The sequence below is a fragment of the Ctenocephalides felis genome, unplaced genomic scaffold (genome assembly GCF_003426905.1).
Source record: "Ctenocephalides felis isolate EL2017-DRISC unplaced genomic scaffold, ASM342690v1 CF-g0.4_SCAFFOLD_01886, whole genome shotgun sequence".
In the NCBI taxonomy this organism is placed as follows: domain Eukaryota; kingdom Metazoa; phylum Arthropoda; class Insecta; order Siphonaptera; family Pulicidae; genus Ctenocephalides; species Ctenocephalides felis.
In genome coordinates, this window is record NW_020538040.1 from 181,973,904 (window position 1) to 181,999,403 (window position 25,500).

The 25,500-nt window shown below is 28.5% G+C and overlaps 1 protein-coding gene and 1 long non-coding RNA gene across 2 annotated transcripts in view; both read left to right on the forward strand.

The window, feature by feature from the left end:
• Nucleotides 1-1,046: 1,046 nt before the first annotated feature.
• Nucleotides 1,047-1,584, forward strand: LOC113378779. The gene is made up of 3 exons (XR_003367220.1): nucleotides 1,047-1,138; nucleotides 1,205-1,415; nucleotides 1,478-1,584. It is a non-coding gene; the product is annotated as an uncharacterized LOC113378779 (long non-coding RNA).
• Nucleotides 1,585-8,470: 6,886 nt separating this feature from the next.
• The window catches only part of LOC113376940 (homeobox protein SIX1-like), a 29,498-nt gene continuing 12,468 nt past the window's right edge, over nucleotides 8,471-25,500 (forward strand). The window contains exons 1-5 of the mRNA XM_026617061.1: nucleotides 8,471-8,937; nucleotides 17,840-18,050; nucleotides 19,236-19,363; nucleotides 21,232-21,336; nucleotides 23,899-23,957. Coding sequence (XP_026472846.1) covers nucleotides 8,770-8,937; nucleotides 17,840-18,050; nucleotides 19,236-19,363; nucleotides 21,232-21,336; nucleotides 23,899-23,957 — 671 coding nt within the window. The 5' untranslated portion in view covers nucleotides 8,471-8,769. The remainder of the gene's footprint in view (nucleotides 8,938-17,839; nucleotides 18,051-19,235; nucleotides 19,364-21,231; nucleotides 21,337-23,898; nucleotides 23,958-25,500) is intronic.

The window sequence follows — 25,500 nt, forward strand, 5'->3', positions numbered from 1 at the left end:
GGCGGACGCAGGACGCAGGACGCAGGACACGGAACGCAGAAAATGGCGATTTTACGAGGACCGATCGCGAGGATAACCGAATGATCCTTACCATACCATCGTAACTCGACGTTCCTGGCGTGGCGTAGTAGCCGTAGACGGACAGCTACGGCAATTACTACATATTACTACATTATCGCAGTATTCGATTATACTACATAATTCTTTCTTTTAATCAGTTAAATATTTTTGTTGCCTTTATGCGAACAGTTTTGTTTCGCCAGAATCGAGTCATGACGAGTATATTCGTCAACCACAAAAAAAAATTGCTGTGCTAAGATATTGGATGAAGATGATGGGTTTATTTCGTAAAATTAAAAATTCTATCACTAATATTTACTTTTTTGTTTAATATAGTTACATATTTTGTGACGACTTTTGTGTATTGACGTGTATACTCGTCAATACACAATAATTTCAGTTATTTTTTATTGAAAAAGCAAAATGTATATATGTATTATGAATTATATATTACACATTACACCGGCATTGCCGGTATTGCCTTCCAGTTTCATGTTGATCTTTGCAATATTATATATACAAATATATATATATATATATATATATATATATATATATATATAATTATATATATATATATATATATATATATATATATATATATATCCAAACGTTTCTACATTTTATGTCATCTTTAGTGGATATTAGAAGACTTTGGAGTCTCTAAAAAATTAATGATGAATCAGAGCGTTTCAACTATTTGAGTGAATATTTAGAATATTTATGGAATACCTATATAAGCTGTGATGATTTTTTTTACAAAATCATGAGCTTTATAAAAATTAAAAGTGAGAAGAAACGTAGACAGTTGAGCAGAGTTCAACTTTATTGACCAGTTTAAATTCAAAAATGGCGCCAAAATACATAAAGCGCCATCTATTTATGATTATGCTGTATCGATTTGCTGCTGGTTCTGCTCTTGGATTGTTGTTGATTCGATTTTTGCACTTTTGTCTATGTTCTTATTTGTACTGACTGTTATTATTGTTTGTTAATGTCAAAACAATTAAATTCAATTCAACTATCAATATGGTCGCATAAATTTATGACAAAAAAGATAGACGACTTACAAAGTTTGGTAAGTATATTATTAACTACTATATATCATGTATATACCACAAAAATTAAAAGTTAGTAAATGTAGTTAGGAAATGTAGATATGTAGTTGAATTTAATTTAATTGAAGAGCAATCTATTGATGTATTGTATTGATTCGTGATTGCACTTTTCTCCATCACATAACCTAAACAATGTGAAAAACACTCGCATCAATTTCTGACGAAAGATTGATATAAGTTCCTGAAAGTTTCTGAAAAAATATGCGACGACTTACAAACTTGTAAGTTAAAAAATTTGTAAGTATTATTATTAACGTGTGAAATAATTTTGCTTAAAATATAATACCATTTCTTTCTAGTCGGTGTCGGTGCCTTTACTGTCAAATACTCCAACGGCTCCAACAAACGTCAAACTGTTTCAGTTGAATGTGATATATTCTTGATAAAATTTATATAAATATGAAATTTTGTAGGAAATATAGCATTTGTTTGTTTATATGTTTCTGCACTGTGAATTATCTTATTATTAGTATCAGTTAAGGAAACAGTAATGTTGATTAACATGCCAGGAATTTATTTTTCTATTGATGTATTTTGTTCTTCGATACATGTTAGCAGTAACATTGGTTCTTAAATTATATTTAATATATTTGTATCAATTACAATTTTTAATTCGTATTGTAACTAACAGTAGTTGACCTACGTTTTTTTTTATCTATGTATAGTTAGTTGAATTCTTTTTGATTAGTACTTGCAGAGCACCTATTAAGTAGTATATGAAAAATAAATACCTTGACCATGAATATCATATATGTATATTAATTTCTTTCTAATAAATATCTTTACAGGTTTCACTCTCCATGAATTAAATGAATAATCCGCTTCATACATTAAATTATTTGAGCTGTCACCAATGCTTCGTACATTAAATTATTTGAGTTATTACCAAATTGATATTTAGAAATTATTGAAAACTGTCTCTTATATGTGATGATATTTCAAATTGAAACTATACTTCTGCTTTCTAGGACAATATTACCTCATAAATGTATGTATATATTTTACATTCATATTATCTTTTGTTTGCAATCAAATTAATGCTATATTATTTTCAACTTGTAAGTATGTAAATTTCTTTATTTATCTATAGGATGCATGATGAACATAATAACTCATTCTATGAGCACGATGAAGGTGTCGACATAGGGTTTTGTTTACATTCATTTTCAGAGACTCACATGAATCCAGAAATCAAAGGTTTGTTGCTCCGCACATAAATATGTTATTTTCTTGGTTTGGAATATGTATCGTAAATGCGCTCACATGACTAAATTTTTGGGGTAAATTTTATTTAAATCTAATATTATTTAAGCACAAAAAATAGATAAAATTATATCCATAAAATATTCATATCGTGAAATTGTTTGAAGATTCAATTATATCTAAAGGTTTATCGCTATATACACCTTTACTGTTTTTTGTCATGTGAATGTATTAATAAAAAATTAATGAATTTATTTACTCTACACTTCACACTCTCTTATTTTGCACTTTGCACAGTAATAGTGATGATGAGACTAACATCATCACTACAAAAATAACAAATAATATTAACATAACGGTTAACTAAAGGACGCCTTAAGAGAAGATTTACAAAAAAAGTTATAGGGAGTTAATAAGATTTATAAATGAATTATGTTAAATATTGCTGTTTTTCTTAAATTTACTACGTCATTCATGTAAGCTGCTAATAATATATACTCTACTATACTAAGTTGAAATGAGTTTTTGTGTTGTGAAATGCTATTGAATTATCGGAATCTAACCTGTGGTTATTGATATTTGCATAGTCAACTATAGTGGATACTTTAAATTTATTGTTGTCTGTCTATTTGCATTGTAATAGTATTGTCTAATGCTGTCTTTTATAGGTTTACATGTGTGCATACATTTCTTTTTAATCCAAATCTCTTTGATTGCGAATGATTATTATCCAAGTTATTATATTCCAAATAGGTCCAAATTGATATATTCATATGTAATGACAAATAAATAAATTTGTGAAGGTATATAATTCTTTCAAGTCAATTTTCTAAATGTTGAAGATACCAAATTTAAATGTGAATAATACATTTTGCATATCCTTTGTAGATGAATAGAATTTTGGAGTCAGTGTTCTCGATGGTGTAGTTGTTTTCTACATTAATTTTTTTAATCACATCATAAATAACCTTGTATTTTCTTTATTAACTAGCATAAGATAAATAGGTCTTTTATATCTTCATGTTCTAATTCTGATGGAACTTTCAAGGATAATTATAACAAAATACAAATGATTACTATTTTAATCTTTGTAACAAATGTTTGTTACTTTGTAAAAATGTTTAAATCATTGCACATTTTTTAGAACTACTGATAGAACGCACATATCACATCAAAACGTACAAAATAATTTCAAGTAATTGTTTTTTTTTTGACAATTTGTCTTTAAAAATCATAAAAATATGTTTTGACGTAGAACATAAATACATATTTATAAAACATATACACACACGCGCATACACATAATGCTTATATAGGACTCCATATTTTAGATTTTAAATTTATAACACACTGATGGTGAGACAAACCTAGTCTCGAAACGTTTGTGAAATTATTATTTAATAAATTAGTGCAAAAAAAAGTGTTGTTTGTTCATATTTCTAAATTAATATCTATCTATCCACTCAGATTACATTTGTTATATATATGGTACATATATATATATATATATATATATATATATATATATAATATGTACAAAATGGTTTTTTAATGTTAACGCTCAAGCCCACATGGTTCCGACGCCACTGTATATATAATTCTTTTCATAAATTACTGTAATTTATTTGTGAAATCGAAGTAGATAATTGAAACAATTTCTTAAATAATCAAATTATTTAAAAAAAAGTATTTGTAATATCTTTGCTGATTGGTATAAAAACATTTTGTGTGATCTTTTCATTAGCATTCTATTGAAATTTCTGTGACACTGATTGAAAGAGTTCTTTTACTAGACTAAGATTTAATTTGTTCAGTTCAAATTGTATCGATATACCGAAAACAGATGAAAAACAGTTATTCATAATGACACTCAATTTATTTTAAAACTAGTGGTGTGTATGGCATCGTGCCTTAAGACAAATTGCTGGAACTTTCCGTACCGTAACGAAATGTTCGAGGAATATTAAATGTTTTCAAATAGATATTATAAATATTAGACAATGTTACAGTATTTATTTATAAGAATTATATAAACTGAACTGCAAAGTTGAAAAAAATATTTGTTTAAAGTATATTAGAACTTAAGTCAAAATTACAATTAAAATCAGAACTAGCTGTAAGTGGAATTCTGTCTTAAGGCAATTACGGCATCGTGCCTTAAGGCAAATTGCTGGAACTTCCCGTACCAAAAATTATTATTTTTTTAAAAACGATTAACATTTTTGAAAAAAAAATTACTTTGAAAAAATAAGATTTTTGAGAAACTATAAATTGGACAAAAAATTACTTTTTTTTGAAAAAAAAAAAAAAAAAAATTTTTTTTTATTATTTTTTTTTTTTGAAAAAAAATTTTTTTTCTTTATTTTGACATATTGTGGAAGATCTGAACTTTTTTTTCAAAGCAATCGTACTGCTTTAACTGCATAGGGACAAAATATAAAGCGCGTAAGCGCCGCGTCGCTGTCTAACGCATAAGCATTGGTACGGAACCCATAGGAATGTTAACAAAATGTATACTTATTGTTAAAATGTCTATAAAATATCTGATAATTTGATGTGCATATGTCTAATGATCATTTTTGACCGCCAAATAGCTCATTTTTTTACTTTTTCCTCCATATCTCCGAAACCGCTAGACCTACCTTTATGAAAATTTTATCAACTCTTCATCTTGCCAATACAAGTAAAATGTTTTTTGAATTATTCAAATCGGATGCTCCGTTCTCTTAAAAACTGAGTTACCGTTTTCGGCACTTTTTGCCCCGTATCTTCGGAACGGCTAGACCTAACTTCGCCAAAAACTAATCAGCACGTCTCCTTATCAGTACGAATCGAATGTTTTTTGAATTATTCAAATCGGTTGATCCGTGTTCCCGAAATCGTCGACGAAAATTTGTATCCGCACATACATACACACACATACATACATACATACATACATACACACACACACACACACACACACACACATACATCCATTTTTTCTAAGGTATGCCAAAATGTTCAGAAACCTCTGAAACGTAAAGATATATAAAAAATTTCATTTTCGATTTTTTTGCGATTACTATAACTTACCCTACGGGAAGTTAATAATTTTCTATATACAAAAAAAATATTTTTTGAAAAAAAAATATTTTTTGAAAAAAAAATATTGAAACAAATTTTTTTTTCCAAAAGCAATTATTTAGTTAAAACAAGCAGAAAGTTCTTTGAATCATTCAAATGGAACGCTTAGTTCTCTCAAAAACTGCCATTTTTTGTACATTTAGCTCTGTATCTTCGAAACCGATGGACCTGCCAAAACTAATCACCCCTTCTCCCCGTCATTACGAATTGAATGTTTTTTGGATTATTCAAATCGGATGCTCCGATCTCTCAAAAACTCTATTTCTATTTTTTGCACTATTTGCTCTGTATTTCCGAAACGGCTAGACCTGCCTTTGCCGAAAACTCTATCTCCCTATCAATAGGAATCGAATCGTTTTTTGAACCATTCCAATCGGTTGATCCGTGCGCCCGAAAATGTGGACGAAAAATTTAATCCATACATACATACACACACACATCCATTTTTTCTGAGGTATGCCAAAATGTTCAGAAACCTTCAAAACGTCGAGAAATGTAAAAATTTTCAATTTCGATTTTTGGACGATTACAATAACTTACCCTATGGGAAGTTAAAAACTTATTTCTTAACATTTTTATTTTAATGCTGGTTTAAATAGTTCTCTATTTAATGGTATTCTTATAGTATGTATAGTTTTCACATTAATTTATAATAAATATTTTTCACAGTTCATTAAGTTTATAATTACTTTAGAGAGTTGCTGAGTTATGAATATGAGTCTGAGAATAGTTTCGGCACTCTATACGAATATCCAGTACGTTTTAAAAGGGTAGGAAAATTCTTCAAAAATAATTAAAAGCTTTTGTTTTAGCAACAATTGTACGGCATTCTTTCAATGTCACAATCAACATGAACTACCGTAAAATTTAAATTGAAGTTAATAAAAATTAAACTAGTTGGTATTGGTATTTTGCCTTGAGGCAAGTTACATGAACTTCCCGATATGTGTAAATAAACGACTTAATAAAAAAATAATAATAATTTATGTGTGATTAAAAGAATTCCGAGTGGATGTATGACACACAATTAAAACCGAACTTTCAAAAATCAACCATTTTTATAATTGAACCAGTTTCCTTAGGAATTTAATGGTGTTCATTAAGACTCTTAAAATTGTTATACCAATCTAATTGTTATACCAGTCTAATTTTAATTTTAAAAAACGTCAAAAAATCTACTCATTTTCTCAAACTTTGATGAATTTTAAAAATTAAACTACTTATCGTAAGGCCGCAATATTTCAGTAAATTCTATAAGACCATTATATTGTCAAAAAAAGTTTCATAAAAACCAGCTTAATTTTTTTTTTCAACACTTTATTACAAGAAAACGGCTCGGTAGATTTTCACCGAGAACTAATTAGTATCATTCCCGACTAATATCTTTCGAACAGTTTTTGATTTTTTTAAATCGGTTTGGTAGTATGAGCTTAAATGTGGACGAAAAATTTAACACTTTTTTCTAATTACAAAGAAATGGCTCGGCAGATCGTCGCACAAAACTGACAAACGATAGCCCTCAAAACTAATCAGCACGATTCCCAGAATTGCGGGCTAAAACGTGAACGAAAAATTTAATTCTTTTGTTTTTCGTACAAAATTGACAAACAATAGTCCTCATCGAAATGCATTGAATGACTTTCAAATTTTTTTAAATCGGTCTAGCCGTTTTTGAGAAAACGTCGATTTACGGCAAAAAATCTGTTTACACACACACGCATACTTTTTCCAAATTTGGTCTTATTCGATTCAGAATGGCTTGAAACGTCGAGAAAACATAAATTAGCAAATCGGATTTTTTTATGAAAACGTGAACTTCTCCTTCGGGAGTTAATAAAACAATCAATTTTTACATATTCGATATGAGGTTTTTGCAAAATGATTCAAAGTTTCATAAAGATATCAGAAAAATGATCAATTATGTGGCTTTTTCAACTTCCCCAACGCCAGAAAATCCGACTTGCTAATTTTATGTTTCCTTAAGGTTTTAAGCCATTCTCAATCGTTTGGCCCAAAATTTGTAAAAGTATGTATGTATGTGAGCCAATTTCTTACACTTCGTCGACGTTTCCACAAAAACAGCTGAACCGATTTCAAAAATTTTAAAAATTTTGGAACCATTGACAAAACTTATAGCGTTTTTTGCAAGTCGAGACTTTTCTTCAGAATCCACAGAAAATTTCAAAAAATCTTCAACTGATTTAAAAAATTTAATAACTATTAAATTTAATAACTAATATAGAAACTTTGTACGAGGATAGATTTTATAGTCTGAACATATCGAAACGGTTAAATTATAAAAAAAATATCGAAATTTGGTACTACCACACTTTAATGAAAAATACTTTTCTGAAATGCGAATTAGAATAAACTGTCAAATTAATTACAGTGTACAATTACAGATATTATAAGCTTGTTTTGAATTAGAATATTAATTGAATATCGCATTGATTAGTTTTTAATGAAATTTAACTAAATAGCTAAATCTTAATTCTTACCGGTCAAGTCGAATATTTGCACGTATCGGAAAGTTGATACAAAATGACTAAGAGGCAAAGTGTCACATATAACTTTATAAATTGGGTAATAATTTATGACATAAGGTATTTATCGTGCGAAGGGCTGGTATCTCGTGTTAATCGTACTTACCACTTAGCACTTATTGTTTGCACTCGAAAAGATCGCGAGTACACAGGTATAGCCTGCCCACGGTGATTACCGAAGTACCGCCTCGCGTTAAGCTCCGCCCATTGCATCGCTGAACCGCTGAACGGCTCTGTCATTTGGCGTTGGCCAGTGTTGTTTCCGGTGCCGATGCAGACGTCCGCGTCGCGCTTTGCTTAGTCTAAGATATGAGTTGAGTGCGCATGAATTATCCCAATTTACACTCGCTCGTCTATATCCGTACGCGTGTGACCCAAACTGACTAAAATGTATTATTATTTCAACGCTCTTATCGAGTTAATTGGATAAAACGAATTTGCTTGTTATAATACTAGTGATTGTGATTGTGATTGTGATTTGTGCTTGTAATTAATTTTGTTTCATTGTCAAGTGTTTAAAAAATTGTGCACAGTGACATTTTCGATAGCTGTTTTATCGCAATGGTATGAGTCAACGTCGCTAATTGTGAAATTGTGGAACAGTGATAGTATTTCAGTGTTGATGGTATTTGAATTGAATTTAATAGTCCTCACATGCGAGTTAAAAAACAAAAAGCGATCGTTCGTGAAAGAAAAAAATAATATCCAGAGTGAACGCGATGCTGCATCCCAGCGGGGAGTATTTCGAGCTTGGCGGTGCCAACAGCGGCAGGCCCGCATCACCTCAGTACCAAGTTGCTGTCCCCAACATGAATAACGCCGGCAGCCGCGAATCCTCTCTGCCTTCCTTCGGATTCACACAGGAACAAGTCGCGTGCGTCTGCGAAGTAAGAATTTAGCGAATTACTCTCTAATCTAACTAATATTGTGCTATTAAATATTAATTATATAAAAGACTAGGTTATACTTTTGGTGTGTTACTACTAAAAAGGATTAAAAATTTTCAGTTGTATCCATGAAATGTCGTTATTTTAACTTTCCGAACAGAAAAATTACACATGTTACCTTTAAAGCCTGTGGGAATCCTAGGTTTTCGGGGTTTCATTACGTTGACATGCCATGCCTATCAACTTGCATATCGTAGGTATTTTGAATATCTTTCACGTGTTTCCATTGATAATATGAATACTAATTTATGTGAATATAAACACACGTAAAGTACTAAGATTACAAATGATTTGAGGTTTTTGTCACAAAATTCAACACAGTACTGAAGCTTTCGATAAAATATTGCTAGATTAAGCTATTACCATGTATAATTAAAACATAATTTCCAATAAGTAATTTTTATAATGTGCTAATATATATTTTGTGCTAATATTATTTTTGATGTTGAGACATCACTGTCGTGTTTATTCAGGTATTTGAAATTAATCGTTATCATAGGTACTTAAATATTACTTTTTTTAACCTCTAATTCAATTACTCTTATCAAAAAGTTAATTCCGTCACACAACTTATTTTGGATACTTTTATATAATTAATAATTTAACTACTTTTCGTAAGGGTATAATATTTTATGATATTTGTTCTCATTTGTTATCATGAACTCTATCGATACTGTAAGTTCAATTAAAAATGCAAAAAATTAACATTCAATTAGGTTAGCCGTTTTTGATAAAACGTCGATGATAGATCAAAAATCGGCTCAGATACAAACACGTACCTTTTCCAAATTTGTTCTCAAACGATTCAGAATCAACTTGGAACGTCGAGAAAACGTAGAATTATCAAGTCGGATTTTTTCGCGAAAACAAACTTCTACTTCGGGAATTCGGGAAGTTAATAATGAAGATTATAGAGCATGTTTTGCAGTTTTTTTTTATAGACAAGAAAGACTTATTCGACGCATTCTTATGTCTTCACGATGAGATAATCCTTCACTTGCATTTATATCCGTTTCGAGTAATATCTCTCATCTGATTCTGTGTATTTAACAACCTCTGTACCATATTATGTGTCCGGATGTTTTCTTGTCTCGTCTTAATATTTTGGTTCGAAATAAGGGTTGCTTTTTCGTCTCACTACCTGCAGTTCCTCGAACAAACGACTCCTCTGTCTTTTGTCTAAATTAGAGTATGTATAAAAAAGTTCATGTTCACTAAATCGGCCCTTCAATTTCGATCGCCATTGAAAAATAAATGAACAAAAGATTATATCAGTGTCCTAGGGACTTGCTCGAATTGCACAATTTAACGATACATGTAATTAATAATAACTAAAATTATATGAATTGATTTACAAGTAAATCTTGAGGTTGCATGCCTCTGTCGTGTATGAGAACAGCTAAAAATAAATCTATCATATGTTCGTTGTTCTGAAACGTATTTCAATTATGACTAACGCACAACGCAGCGTTTGTGTTGTTGTTTGTAAACTCTTTTTCGGCATTAACTCTATTCTATTAGTTCAGGCCGTGACATACTGGCGATGAATTTTTCTGAATATTTTGTATATATATACAGAAATATGTATATAAATAAATTTGATATTGAAATGTTTGATCAATTTCTTGAAGAGCGTCACATCAAGTAAAATAAATAAATATAATAAATATTTTTAAAACATCTTTATTTTTCCATACGTTTCGACGTAAAATTCTACATCATCATCAGTGGTTTTGAAATTCTTTGATTAACACTGATATATACTAAAAACACATAACTTGTAAATAATTAATGATTGGAATAGAGCACTAAGTGTCAGTGACCATTTTTTTATAAAATATTTTTAGAAATATATAATATATATATATATATATATATATTTAAAAAAAGTCGCATAGGGACATATAATTTTTGGAGGACTTCGCCGAAGAAACCATATCTCTAAAATTAATTCTGATGTTCCGTGCACTGACATAAAGATTGTCAGTAGACTTTGTGTAACAAAATGATATTCTTAATTAGTTGAATTTATAATTTAATATTAATAATTTATTTCTTTTTAAACTATTTATGTTTTAATTAGTTTAATTACATATTCAATATAATTTCTACATATAGGAGAATTGTTAAGAAATGTTCAACGAAATAGTTTCTATAATACTTCGTTCTGTGTTTCCTTGCTTGTGTTTTTTAATAGAATTTACTTCCATCAAAAATAACATATATGTCCAAATATCGTGTACAATCTTGATAATATTTTTTGGCATCGTTGATAATCGAATTGCATATGAAATCGGATCATCATATATAATAAAATATATGAAGTCGAAAAATTCGTCAAGACAATCTACTAACAATAAGTATGATCGACGTGAGCCTTTTTATTAGTCATTTCCAAACTCCAAATTCTTGCAAAAGAGAAAAAAACATAGCATTCTAAATATTTGTATTTCTTAAATTTGAAAACTTTTAATCTAATAAATAATAATAAATTATGTTATGATTTATAACATAATTTATTAGATTAAAAGTTTTCAAATTTAAGAAATGCAAATATTTAGATAGAATGCTATGTTTTTTCTCTTTTATCACAATTTGAAAGCCGTTTCTTTTTCTCTTCAATATTCGATTGTTGTAAAGGTGGAATTTGAGAAATTATTTTGACTCTACCTTTTTATGTCACTCACAATCAACGATACTGAAATTTAACACCATGTGAGTTATTGTAATATCATAATCAGTATATATATATATATATATATATATATATATATATATATATATATATATGTTTATATTCACATGGGAGATATCAAAATATATGATATGTGCATATTTACAGAAACCAAATAATTTGTAATAAATATTAAACAAACTGGAAATAGGGAACTTGCAAAAAAAAACACTGTGGCTTCTGTGAGAAAATATTATATAAGTGAAAAATTTAGTGCTTTGTAATTACGGATTTAAACGTAAGATGACTGGGTGTAAGTGGCACTTTGCTTTAATACAAGTGTTATGAGCTCGTGTAAATATCGTTAAGTATGCATGTATATATATATATATATATATATATATACCAAATAACCTGACAGACGTCCCGTACCCACGTTTACAATTCAAGTTACAATTTTTACCTTCTATTTAAACATCTATTTAAGGTCCTTCCATTTATAGCCTTAGTATATAGGCTATGCGAATTGCAGTTTTTTGATTCGTATAAGAAATCTTGAAAGAATAAATATAGTATCTGCTATAAAAGAACAATATCACCTTTGATATTTCTACCCAATATAATTGCTTCAATAATTTAGTCCATAATTTTTATAATCGCGTATCATATATTAGTTACTTTTTGACAATTACAATTTTTAAATTACTTTTTTCTTAATAATAATTTAATAAACATTATTACTTAAGTTCAAATTTTAGGTGAATTAATCCGTAAAATCTAATTCATATGCGCACTGTTTAACCTAAGATCAACTTGCTAAATATTTCATATCCAATTGACACATGAAACAAAATTCGCTTAAACTAAATTAAAATTTTAAGTGAATTGACATTTCTGGCGGATTACAGTTCTCATGTGTCAAAATGTTTTCAATGTCAAACAATGAAATGCTGTTTTTTGTATTTTTTTATTTACTTTTACGATATTACTATAGTTTTATTTTTTATCACATCTTAAAAATTTCTCTAACTCTAAAAATAATAATCACAATCCGAATGACCGTTTAAGAGTAGTATCAATTCGTACATCCGTACTGAAGAATTTTATATATAAGATATATATATATATATATATATATATATATATATATATTAATATATATGGCACTTTTAAAATTCTGTTGAAAGGTAAAATATACAAGCTGTACATGTGTATAAGTAGGGTAGGGCGGGGCTAGTTGAGCAAATTTTTACTTAAACGGATGTAGCTCCTCAATGAAAAGTCTCAATAAATTGCTATACGGCTTAATGGATTTGTTGTTTATCGCTTAACAAAAGTGTTAATACTAGTTTTTGGTAATAAGTAAAATTTAAAAGCTACAGCTGTTTAAATGCAAAAAGTCAAGTATGCTCAATGTACCCCATAGGTGGGGCAAGTTGAGCACTAAAAAAGTATAATAAAATTATAGGTTCAATGTCGATTAGTGATGAAATAAAATAAGTTTTTAATAACCAGTTCTATATTTATAGTCTTTATTGACAGAGAAAACAAAACTTATAGTAATTTGCTTTGAATAATTAACGATTAATTAACTTAGAAATTATTTTACCATTATATTCAGTATTTTGGTTTAAAATCATTATTTCTTTATATCATTACTCATAAACTTAGCTTAAATCTTAAAAATAATAATCAATTTCTGGAAGTTAATGGTAATTGTCTTAGTGACAGAACAAGTTTAGTAACTATGCTCAACTAACACCAACTCGGGATTTCAAAATAAAAGTGAGTTTTTAAAAAAAACATGAGAATTATACCCATAATCTTTGTGCATATTAAAAGTGCTATAATTATATGGAAGAATAAGATTTACCTGGTTAAAAATAAATAACATTTGACTAAACCAGACGAAAAACTCGTGATGAATGACTTTTTTACTTTTTGGTCTCAAAATAAACAAAACGCCCGTGAGCCTCACTCATTTGTCCAGCGGCTACTAGCGATTGCGGGATGTCTATTTATCCCAAACCTCTATCTTTCCTCCATATAATGCCTAAACGGATGGTGAATAGTTTTCGAGATATTTTGATTGCCCAACTTGCCCCTATGTTCAACTAGCCCCCGCTACATATATCACTGTAGTTATAAACTATTTAACGAAAAACGCGGTCCATTATTTCTAATTTTACTGAATTTTTATAATTAGCTCTTATAGTACTCTAATAATATATTCGTGTGTTTTTTCAAAATCATGTGTTCTATTAATATGCAAAGTTTCATTAAAATGGTCGTTTAAGTATTTTACACTTATTAGTAAGTTTATTCAGCTTGCCTTAAGACAAAATGGCTGAAAACGATAAAAAGCTGTAATATATATAATGAAAAATTGTATCGGAATTGAATACATGAATTTTCATGCGAAAATTTGGATGAGAATAGAAATCTCATATAATAGTTATGGATTACAATGCAGAAATAACGCGACGCGAAAACGCTAACATAACAGGAAGAAACGAACAAATCTTCATCAATATTGTACATACCACATGGAGAATTTTTGTACACAGGAAAACGGATGTATTAGAATACTATAACATTTATATCGGATCATATTGGTATATCAACAAACGAATAATAAATGTCGGAATATTTATAATATGGGAAACTGTTTGTGCGGGACCGAAATCTAAATATCTATACTTTAGAACAATCAGGACTTGATAATCCAATTTGACTTTATAGACGGCAACTCATCGGTTGTCCTCTTTCACTACCGCTTGACATTAAGATGTTCGAGAAACATTTTAGATTAAAATGGAAAATGTCAGAGATGTCCACTGTTTGTTTTTTGTTCATGCTGGTTCTATAAATGTTTTATTTTTATGGTTACTTTTAATTTTAAAGAGCCGATTATTCGAATAGATTTGATTAATAAATTCTTAGATATGTCATTGTGCTCGAGTTTCGAAGATGAATCTAAAAAATTGGCTAATATCAAGCAGTATTGACAGTTTTACTTGAAAATATAGAAAATATCGCAATTATAAAGGACGACTTTCTAATAGGGTTCAGATGTAAATCAACTATAAAGTTAATATGGGCTGCCCTCTAGTATTGTTCATAACAACTTATAGAATACCTAGTTCTAATTGCTATCCAAAACAAAACCTTAAATTTAATCAAATCTGTTTTTTAAAATTCCTTCCTATATAAATAATCCAAATCTTTATCGAATATCATGTATGTTGTTTAATTAACGAAAGTAGTTATCTCAATTATAAAACAGAGAATTTTGATTATTATTAACACAAGGTGCTATGCGAAAATATATCGATTAAATATACAGATATGATGAGTATTTGAAAACAAATCGACGATTCACTAATCGACATCACGTTTAGATAGAGCAAACAACATATAATCGAAAATGAATTTTATAAAACGCGTTATTCTGATAATGATGAATTGAAATTTCGACAGCCCTTCTATAATGTACTTCAAGTAAACACTGTAGGACACACATTCTAATGATCTATCATCAAAATGTGAAAATTGTTATTTTTCTACTGACTACAGGTCATTAAGACCAAGAAATCATTTTAACTTCAAAAAAATATACAACACCCCCACCCAAGCTTTTCAAACCATTTTCAACAGATTAAATAATAGTGAAAATAAAACTTTCATTCAAGTGTGGAAGTAATTTATTATTTTATATCATACTTTCAATTCAATAAAAATAATGTATAATTTTTCTTATTTTTTGTTTCTATTGGTTTCTATCTATAATTTATTTATGAAACAACGACTGTACTAGAAATTTTGTTGTTACTCGAGAACAATTTTTCTCCAGATTTATTAATGCGTGTCGGCGCATTATGTCAACGGCTGCATTTTTTTCTTATTGTTAGCATTTGTCGTTGTCGAGTCAATTCATTTATATTATGTGTAACTAAATTTTCTTTGTTGTAAACAAATCTTACAATGTTAGATAAATCATTTTAATTCTTTTTAATCTGTTTTGAACCAAGTAACATTGTGGAACCTCACATACATAAATACTTGCACATTTATATTTATTTTTTACACTAGGAAAAAAATAAAACGTAAATGTATTATTTATAATTAAGGTAACCATATTTTTTTAGATCAAAACCGCGACGGCCATTTTTAGTGAAGCTAATCCGGGACGGTGGGGGCGGGGTATGCCAAATAACATATATAATTTCAAAATATGAAAAATACTATTTAAGGATGCAATAGATGAAAAAGGATGAATCAATTTGTTCAAGATCCATATGTTTTTGTGCTTTTGATCCTTGTATAAAACTCATTTTGACTGAACTAGAGCTATAGTGACACATATTTTATTAAATTACAAGCATTGATTCATGTTTATATTATGAATACATATATCATATTCTAATATTGTCTAGGCTAATATTGTCTAGGAGCGTTGCAAAGTTGTTCACTTACGTTTACCTTCTTATCATTTTAAGTCATGTAACAATTCACTTTACTAATATTTATTCGCTAAGTCATTGGAATTATATAGTTTTCTAACTTATTTTTATAAGTTTTTCTCATTATTTTTATTTATTACATTTTTTTCTCTGCGTGATGCTTGCGTAACTTAATTTGCGTTTACTCTCTTGCCTTTCAAATCTGACATCAATAATATTTATTCACAAATTATATAGATTACTATCTATTATATTAAAATATATATAACCTTTTTTAAACTATATAATGCTTAATTCAACCATAACTATGGCTGTACTACCATATAATGCCGTACCTTTAAATCTGATTATAAATCAACAATGACACTGGTTTTAAATTGAACCAGAAGATGTTGCCGAAAAATTTCAAAGTTTTCTCATGGTTTTCTCTATTTATTATTTTTATTTAGATCGAATAAATGACATTACAAAAATGATTTGTTTACTTTAGATTTATTTGAGATTGCTTTGTTTATAGTAGTGATATTTCTTATTCCATTTTTTCCCATCTTTCACAAATTATTAAACTCAGAGTAAACAATCAAAATAATCAGAAATATTTATTTTATATCTGAAACGAATTATGCTTCAATATCAGATTTAAAAAGCAAGTGAAGTATGAAGAGAGTAAAGCAAGTGAATTACACTGCAAACCCAAATCTATCTACATACCTTTGTTTTCAAAATTGAAAATTTTCGGCAACAAGTTCTGGGTCATTTTAAACACAGCGTCATTATCGATTATATTAATTTATAATCAGACAAAAAACAAGTGGTGTATGGCATTATGCCTTGGCAAATTTCTGGTCTATAAATAAATATCAATGTATAAAAAAGATTGAAATTTACATATAAGATGGCATTAATATCGCAGCTGCGGTAATAAATACTAAATTTAAAAGGATTTGGGAATATTATGAAATCATGGACACTTTTACTGTAGCGTATTGCAATAATTCTTATTTTTTATTTTAAATAATAATTTTTAATTAGTTAGCATTAACCCTCCGTCGGTCGGAGTGGGCTGGCCAGATTTTTTTCTGGCCAGCCCATTTAATTTAAAAAAAAATACTCCTAGTAATCCTATCGACTTGAAATTTCTGGACTTTTCCTAAAATTTCATTAGCTGTCGATCAATGAAAAAATCAGGACGAAAAAATGTGTGGTCCAGCCAGACCACTCCGATCGTTCGAAGGGAAATAAATATCCGAACAACGGAGGGTTAACATTATATGTTCAGTTAGTAAATATATCTAGTGTAAATAGATATTAAAATTTTGTACGTTTCGAAAAATTAGTTAAAATATGCAAACTTTTAAATTTTTTGACAAGCAAGTTGAAAAGTCAAATTGCTGAAACTATGTTAAATCTAATCTATTACCAAAAACTCTAAGTTGAAATATCGAGTCGAGATATGAAACTTTAGAAAAATTTTATGTATGTTGGTTTACGTTTATCGATGCAAATTTGACACATATTTCAAAGTAGTTTTAGCTAATTGAGCATTTTCTTGAGTATAATATATTAGATCTCATCTAATGAATATATACTAATTATCTTTTAGCTTATTAAATTTGTCCTATTTCTGTTCAGTTAATTTGTGATTCACTTATTTTATTGTCGTTGGTCTATACTATTAAGTAATTGATTTTTTCCATGTTTGTAGGTATTACAGCAAGCTGGAAATGTCGAGCGTCTGGGACGTTTTCTGTGGTCTTTGCCGGCTTGCGAGAAGCTCCACTCGCACGAAAGTGTACTTAAGGCAAAAGCTGTAGTTGCATTTCATCGCGGACAATTTAAAGAACTTTACAACCTCTTGGAGGCTAACACATTTTCACCTCACAATCATTCCAAGCTGCAGGCACTCTGGCTTAAAGGTATCATTATTTCCTTTAGTCATTTGTTTAACTAACAATAAGGCAACTTTTCCATATTGTAAATATTAGACTTAATCAATTTAGAAATAAAACAACTTTAATCAGTGTGTATGTCTTTACAACCAAGTTTCAATTCAAACATTTTGCAAAAAATGACTAAATATATATATATATATATATATATATATATATATATATATAACAAAGTCTAATAATCGGGCATAACATCAATAAAAAACATGAATTTTTTAAAAATTTATTTTAAATCCATACGTTTCGGCTATAATCCTAGCCTTCATTCAGTGGAAACTAAAAATAAAATTAAAAACTAAAATAATTGAATTGGAGTGAAAAGAAAAAAATAAAATAGTAATTAGTACTTACAATTAGTTGATCTTATTGTTAAATTGGAAAATTTTAATAATCCATGGTATTAGGATATGGTAATGCACTACACTATGTATGATTTGAAAAAATCACAAATAGATAGTGTGTTATTCGTAGACTGGTTGAAGATGTTATGTATTGATGTTATGCCCGATTATTAGACTTTGTTAATACATATGTCAACATCAAATTCAGAATCATACAAAATATATATATATATATATATATATATATATATTTTGATGAATTGTTTAGAATCGGGCAGTAACACCAAGTAAAAAAAATGACTAAAGTAGTTTTTAAATACTTTATTTATCCATACGTTTCGGTCTTCATCGAGACCGTCATTCAGTGGAAAAACTAAAAGATTTTATATGATGTAGAAGGAAAATAATATAAAGTTAAAGAACTTATATATAAATACTTACAGAAATTAATTATACAAAAATACACTACACTATTACACTGTGATAAACCAAGCTATTATATATTAGGGTGGTCCTTAACAAGGATATTTTTCGATTTCTTTGCTACCAAGGGCGCAAATGCTTCCAAATTAATAAAAAATGAATATCTAATAGTATTAGCTCTTTATATAAACATTTAGATGAAGCGCACGCCAATTAAAAGTTTCTTATATTTGTTATTAACATATGATATTAAGTAAATTCTTGCGCCCTTGTTCAGGACCACCCTAATATATACGATATATATATATATATATATATATATATATGGTATATATATGTGTGTATATAGATGGAAAGAATAAATTATATTAAATTATTAAAATTTCAGCCCATTACGTTGAAGCAGAAAAATTACGAGGCCGTCCATTGGGCGCTGTAGGTAAATATCGCGTTCGGCGGAAATTTCCATTGCCTAGAACAATTTGGGATGGAGAAGAAACATCTTACTGTTTTAAGGTAAATTGTTAAAAAATCTGTTTTCTGAATCAATATAACATATTATTGCTCTCTTAAATTAGAAATTTACGGTGAAATTATTCGAAAATAATCGCATCCGCGAGTATTCGTAATTTACATGTCACTTGTGTGAAATGAAAAATAATATTATAGTTAGTAACAAAATCAGAATTATTCTGATTTAAGTTGAACAAAATGTTGTTTTTAGATATTATTATTTATTTCATTTAATTTTGTAGGGTAAATTACAATAATCAAAAATGTAATTTTGCATGTATAAATTAATGTCATATGCAAAAGAAAAGAACAAAATGCAAATAATTGATATTGTGTAGTCATCATTATTTGACATGTGTATATTGTATTATTATCTGATTATTTGTAGGGATTTTAACAATGTATATGATTTTTCTAACTAAATTTATATATATATATATATATATATATTTATATATATATATATGAGTGAGTTCTTAAGAGCGATACATCAAACAAAGAAAAGGCAAAGATTTATAAAATAATCTTTAATTCCAAACGTTTCGACATTCAATTTAATGTCATCATCAGTGGATCTAAAAACAGTATAAAAATTGATATAATTATTAATTATAAAATATGTGGATAGGTATAGAAACTATAGTAAACTATAATAGAATATTTATATATATATATATATATATATATTTATTATTTATTTTTTCTTTTCACTCCAATTCAATTGTTTCAATTTTTAATTTTATTTTTAATTTCCATTGAATGAAGGCTAGGATTATAGCCGAAACGTATGGATTTAAAATAAACTTTTGAAAGAAATATATATTTTTTATTGATGTTATGCCCGATTACTAGACTTTGTTAATATATATATTTATATATGTGTGTGAATGAAGGGAATTTAGGGGTATAATATCATGTAAAAATTTTGAATATAGATTTTGACTATGCATCCAATAGACAATAGATTTTATCCAAATAAAAAATATCATATATAAGGGGGCGTCCATTAATCACGTGAGGTTTTTAGAAGGAAGGGGGGTTTGACAAAAAATCACGAAATATCACGGTCTTGAGGGAGGGGTATAGTAAGATATCACATGTATTTATTTTTTAACTGATTTTTTTTTAATCAAACAATCTCAAAAAAATACTTACACTCAAAATACTCAAATATTTTACTATTTTTACTCGTAACTAAAAGTTCATGTGATGTTTGTGGGGGAGGGGAGTTAATTTTGAATATCACCATGTATCACCAAGGGGGTGGAGGGGGGGGTGGTCCAAAAATCCTTGAAAACTCGCTCATGAGATTAATGGACACTCCCAAAATCTAATTTTTCTAAGTTAAAAAAAAAATCACGGGAAGTTTCAGCATTTTGGCTAAAGACACATTGTCATGCACCACTAATTCGACAATGATATATTGCCGACAATATTATTATTAAAAATTCCAATTTACTCTTAATTAATTATTATTGGAGTCTTATTTGAATTAACTTTAATTCTAGTAAGACTCCAGAAAATTCTCACGTGTTTTTACTCGTAACTAAAAATACATGTGATGTTTGTGGGGGAGGAGGGGTAATTTTGAATATCACTATGTATCACCAAGGGGGAGGGGGGTCCAAAAATCCTTAAAAACTCGCTCACGTGATTAATGGACGCCCCCTAAATGATTATAGGTTGTTCATCGCGAAGTCAAAAGGAGATATTAGTCTACAATTTGACGTAAAAATGGACAAATTTTTTATGCCGATCTCGGTCTTGTTATTGCTTATAATGATCTTTTATCTACTTAAACCTTGTTGTATTTAATCTCTGAATACTATTATGTGTATTATTATTATATTCTTACATTATCACATTTGTAGGAAAAGTCACGGTCCGTACTGCGTGATTGGTATGCCCACAACCCATACCCAGCGCCTCGAGAGAAACGACAATTGGCCGAAGCTACTGGACTGACGACGACGCAGGTACATCTTATTATATCGTCATTCGAAATTTTTATTGATATTAAATATTTTCACATTTTCACTTGATTAATGCCATTAACTTAACGTTAGCAATTGGACGTTTTATTATTTTCTCAATATCTTGAATATTTTGTTAAATTCGGGGAATACAGAACTATCGTGCCAATTCCAACAATGGGGAATGGGGATTTTTTTAAAATCCATTTTAAAATCTTTGCATTAATTACATAGCACTCTTGATGGTTAGTTTTAATATCAGACTAGCCTATTAACAGTTAATGTAAAAGGCTTTCGTCATCGCATCTGGCTTAGATAGACGATAATTAGTCAAAAACTATTCGATACGTGCATATCAATTAAGGATTTGGATTGATTAGTATTGTTTTTAATCTATCAAAATGTTTTATCACATATATTACTTTTTTCACTGATTACGTTATACGAATTTATTACATAAATTACATTGAGATCTACTGAATTGTTCTAGAATATTTATAAACTGTCACAAAAATTTCTTAACTTTATTTTTACATATTGATACATTTTCAACCAAAGTTTCCAGCTACATATATATATATATATATATATATATATATTATTTTACACAAATTAGTGTTGATATCAATTTTCACATCATAATTAATGTTTTTTGTTTTTCCTGGTTTGGTATGTATAATTTCCTCCTTTTTTATATATTTATATTATCATCACTTGTGCATTTATGTTAAATGTTTTTTAGATTACTGAATGATGACACACATCAAGTGTCGAAACGTATAATGGAATAAATAATTTTGTTATTTAATCTTTTTTAATTCGACTGTTGGGCTGCTAAAAAAATTTACAAATATGTATCAACGTCGACAAAACTTTCATTATATATATATATATATATATATATATATATATATATATATATATATATTTCAAGAGAAATTAAAAGTTTAGATGAAATTAAAATTTCAAGCGAAATTAAATTAAAACAAAGAAAGAGATGGAAAGACTTGCCAAATTTTTACCCGGAACTAATGATTTTTAATTTTATATTTTTTAAATAATTTCAAATTGAAAGTTATTAAATTAAAATAGGGTTTATGTTTGTTTTTGAGAAAATATACTAAAAAATTAACTATTGCCAAAGTTAAAAAAAAATTAATTCGCGAAGACGAGTTCTATAAAATCTACTTTAAATTTGCCAGTAAGGCGATTTCAAGGAAAGAAGCACGAGGTCATACACGTGTTTTTATTTGTCCCACTACATATGTCAAACTCTACAGAATAACTATGAGACCCAAAGAAAATACAAATTAAAACCCAGTTTTGGCAAAAACCACAAAGTTAAAAAGTTAGAAGTTAGAAATGTTTCCTTCGAGAAGTTAATATTATAAAATATCTACAACCTCTTCATTTTTCCTTGTTTAAGATCATTGGAAATAACGTTTCCGTTTCTAAGTATTTGTGGACCTTAAAATAGTCTCCTAAAATTAGATTGTTACATGTTTAGGCATAGCCACGGAACGAAACTCGGATCAATATATACAAAATACAAATTCATGTTATGTATTTGAAATATTACATACTTCCTAAGGCGAAAATTGTAATTGGAAATGAAAAAATCAAAAATATTTCGTGAACAAGTACTACATTAAAGTTGCAAATGCGCGCATTCCACCTAAATCGATAAATGCAATTAGTTTTATTAAATAAACTCATCTCAAAGAAGTATTGAGAATATTGAAAAAGTAAAATATAATTAATATATTCGTCCATATTTCTCAGTAATTATATATTTTATATAATACACTGAATACCTAGTGCTGGCATATTGCTTTGTTTAATAATATTCTCGATTTGGGGTTACGCCTAATGACTATTATTAAATGTTTTATAAATATAGACATTACAGTGGGATGTTTATATTACCCTTACCAACAGGGATTTCAACGCCTCCCGTGAAAACTGTTCGGGTTTTCCCTTTAGGGCGTGTCTCTCGCCGAAAACGTGAAAGGTACTTGTTGCTGACAAAGTTATCACTCCCTCGGATACATTTAAATGGGGACGTATATTTAAGTGTTTTGGATTTAAACTTGATATTGGTAGAAATAATTTATACTAATAATTAATAATGTATTCCGTTCTTTTTTAGTGTTTCTGAATTGTATATTGTATAGGTCGCTATTATAAGTTACGCTTCTATAACGCCCTTTAATTTTACGAATATTCTAGTCACCGCTTATCACTGAGTAACCCATTTTTTATTATATGATTTTGCATATGTCATAATAATTAAGCGAATGTTTTTGTTATATGAAGAGGATTGCTATTGCATCTATATAAATGATATACATTTAATATTAGTGTTAATAAATTTACAAAAATTAATTTAAATATAATCATCAATGGGGTTATATCATGAAGAAAGATCCTAGATGAGTGCGGTGCCCTAACATCTAGCAAATGCACTTTTTGTGCTTTTAAAATATTAATTTAAGACATTTTTGTTGTATCTAAATCTTATTTTATAATTAAAAATACAAATTAGTAACAAATCGTTATTTTTAGGTTTCGAATTGGTTTAAAAATCGTCGTCAAAGAGACCGCGCTGCTGAACACAAAGACAGGTATGTAAAATATCAATCATGAATACAGTTTTAAATATTGAAAAAGTATTTGTAATAAGAATAATTATTCCTGCTCGCATAAATTTTTATATTAATAGAAAATTGCTAAATCTAGCAAAATATGATTGCTATGTACTGGCAACATAAGTTCTAGATATATCATAAATGACCTGATGATGATAATCTGCACCTTTACAACACGCCACGAATGGATAGTTCACATATTCAAAAATAATAATAAAATCTTCAGTATCTATAAAAAAAAGTCCAAAGCAGAAGTTCATATTTACATCAGAAAATTCAATTTGCTTACCTTAAGTTTTTTCGTCACTTTAAGTAGTTCCGAATTGTTGAAAGAAATAACTAAATGTACAATAAATTATTATATGACTCAATAAATTGTAAATGAACAATACCAAAATTTGATAAAGCATGTGTGTATGTATGTGTATTTGAGCCGAAATTTTACCTTTTGTTTACTCAAAAACGGCTGCTCCAATTTCATAATTTTAAACGCTTATCGATATAATTCGATGAGGAGTCGCGTTGATTGGATTTTGATATTGATATATTGATACAAAATTTTTCGCACAAAATTGTGGACCGATTTTGAAGATTCGAAAACTATTTGAAAGTTGTCACTTGAGAATCGTGCTGATTGCATTTTGGTAACAATCACCGGGCCTTTACACTTATTTCTTATTCACTTCTTATATACATCCAATTGTAAGTGAATAGTGTTAATTTTTTTTATTAAACTCAATCATAATTCAATGCAAGAGTCTGAAATAATATTCATTATTATTGATTACGGCTTGCTTATGAATAAAATAATATTTTAGATTTGTTTGAAGAATATCAATTGACATTCGAATTATTATTAAGTTCTTAGTGCAAAGCGATAACTTTATTTTCGAAATAAGAAAATTTAATCGTCACTTTTAAGAATTGCTAATTATAATTTTTTATTAATATCATGCAACTTGCCTCAATATACTATGCCACTTTTACCTAGTTAACTTTCCGTATGGCAAGTTAAAGTAATCGCTAAAAAATCGAAAATGATTTTTTTTACATATCTTTACGTTTTAGAGGTTTCTGAATATTTTGGCATACCTTAGAAAAAAATGGATGTATGTGTGTGTGCGTGTGTGTGTTCGGATACAAATTTTCGTCCAGGATTTCGGGAACACGGATGAAGCGGTTTGAATAATTCAAAAAACATTCGATTCGTATTGATAAGGAGACGTGCTGATTAGTTTTTGGCGAAGGCAGGCCTAGTTGTTCCGAAGATATGGGGCAAAAAGTGCCAAAAACGGTAACTTAGTTTTTAAGAGAACACAACATTTTACTTGTATTAACAAGATGAAGAACTGAGCTGAACTGATTATCATGAAGGTAGGTCTAGCGGTTTCGGAGATCTAGTAAAAAATGTAAAAAAAATGCCATTTGGCGCTCAAAAATGATCATTAGACATATGCACATCAAATTATCAGATATTTTATAGAGATTTTAACAATAAGTATAAATTTTGTTTACATTC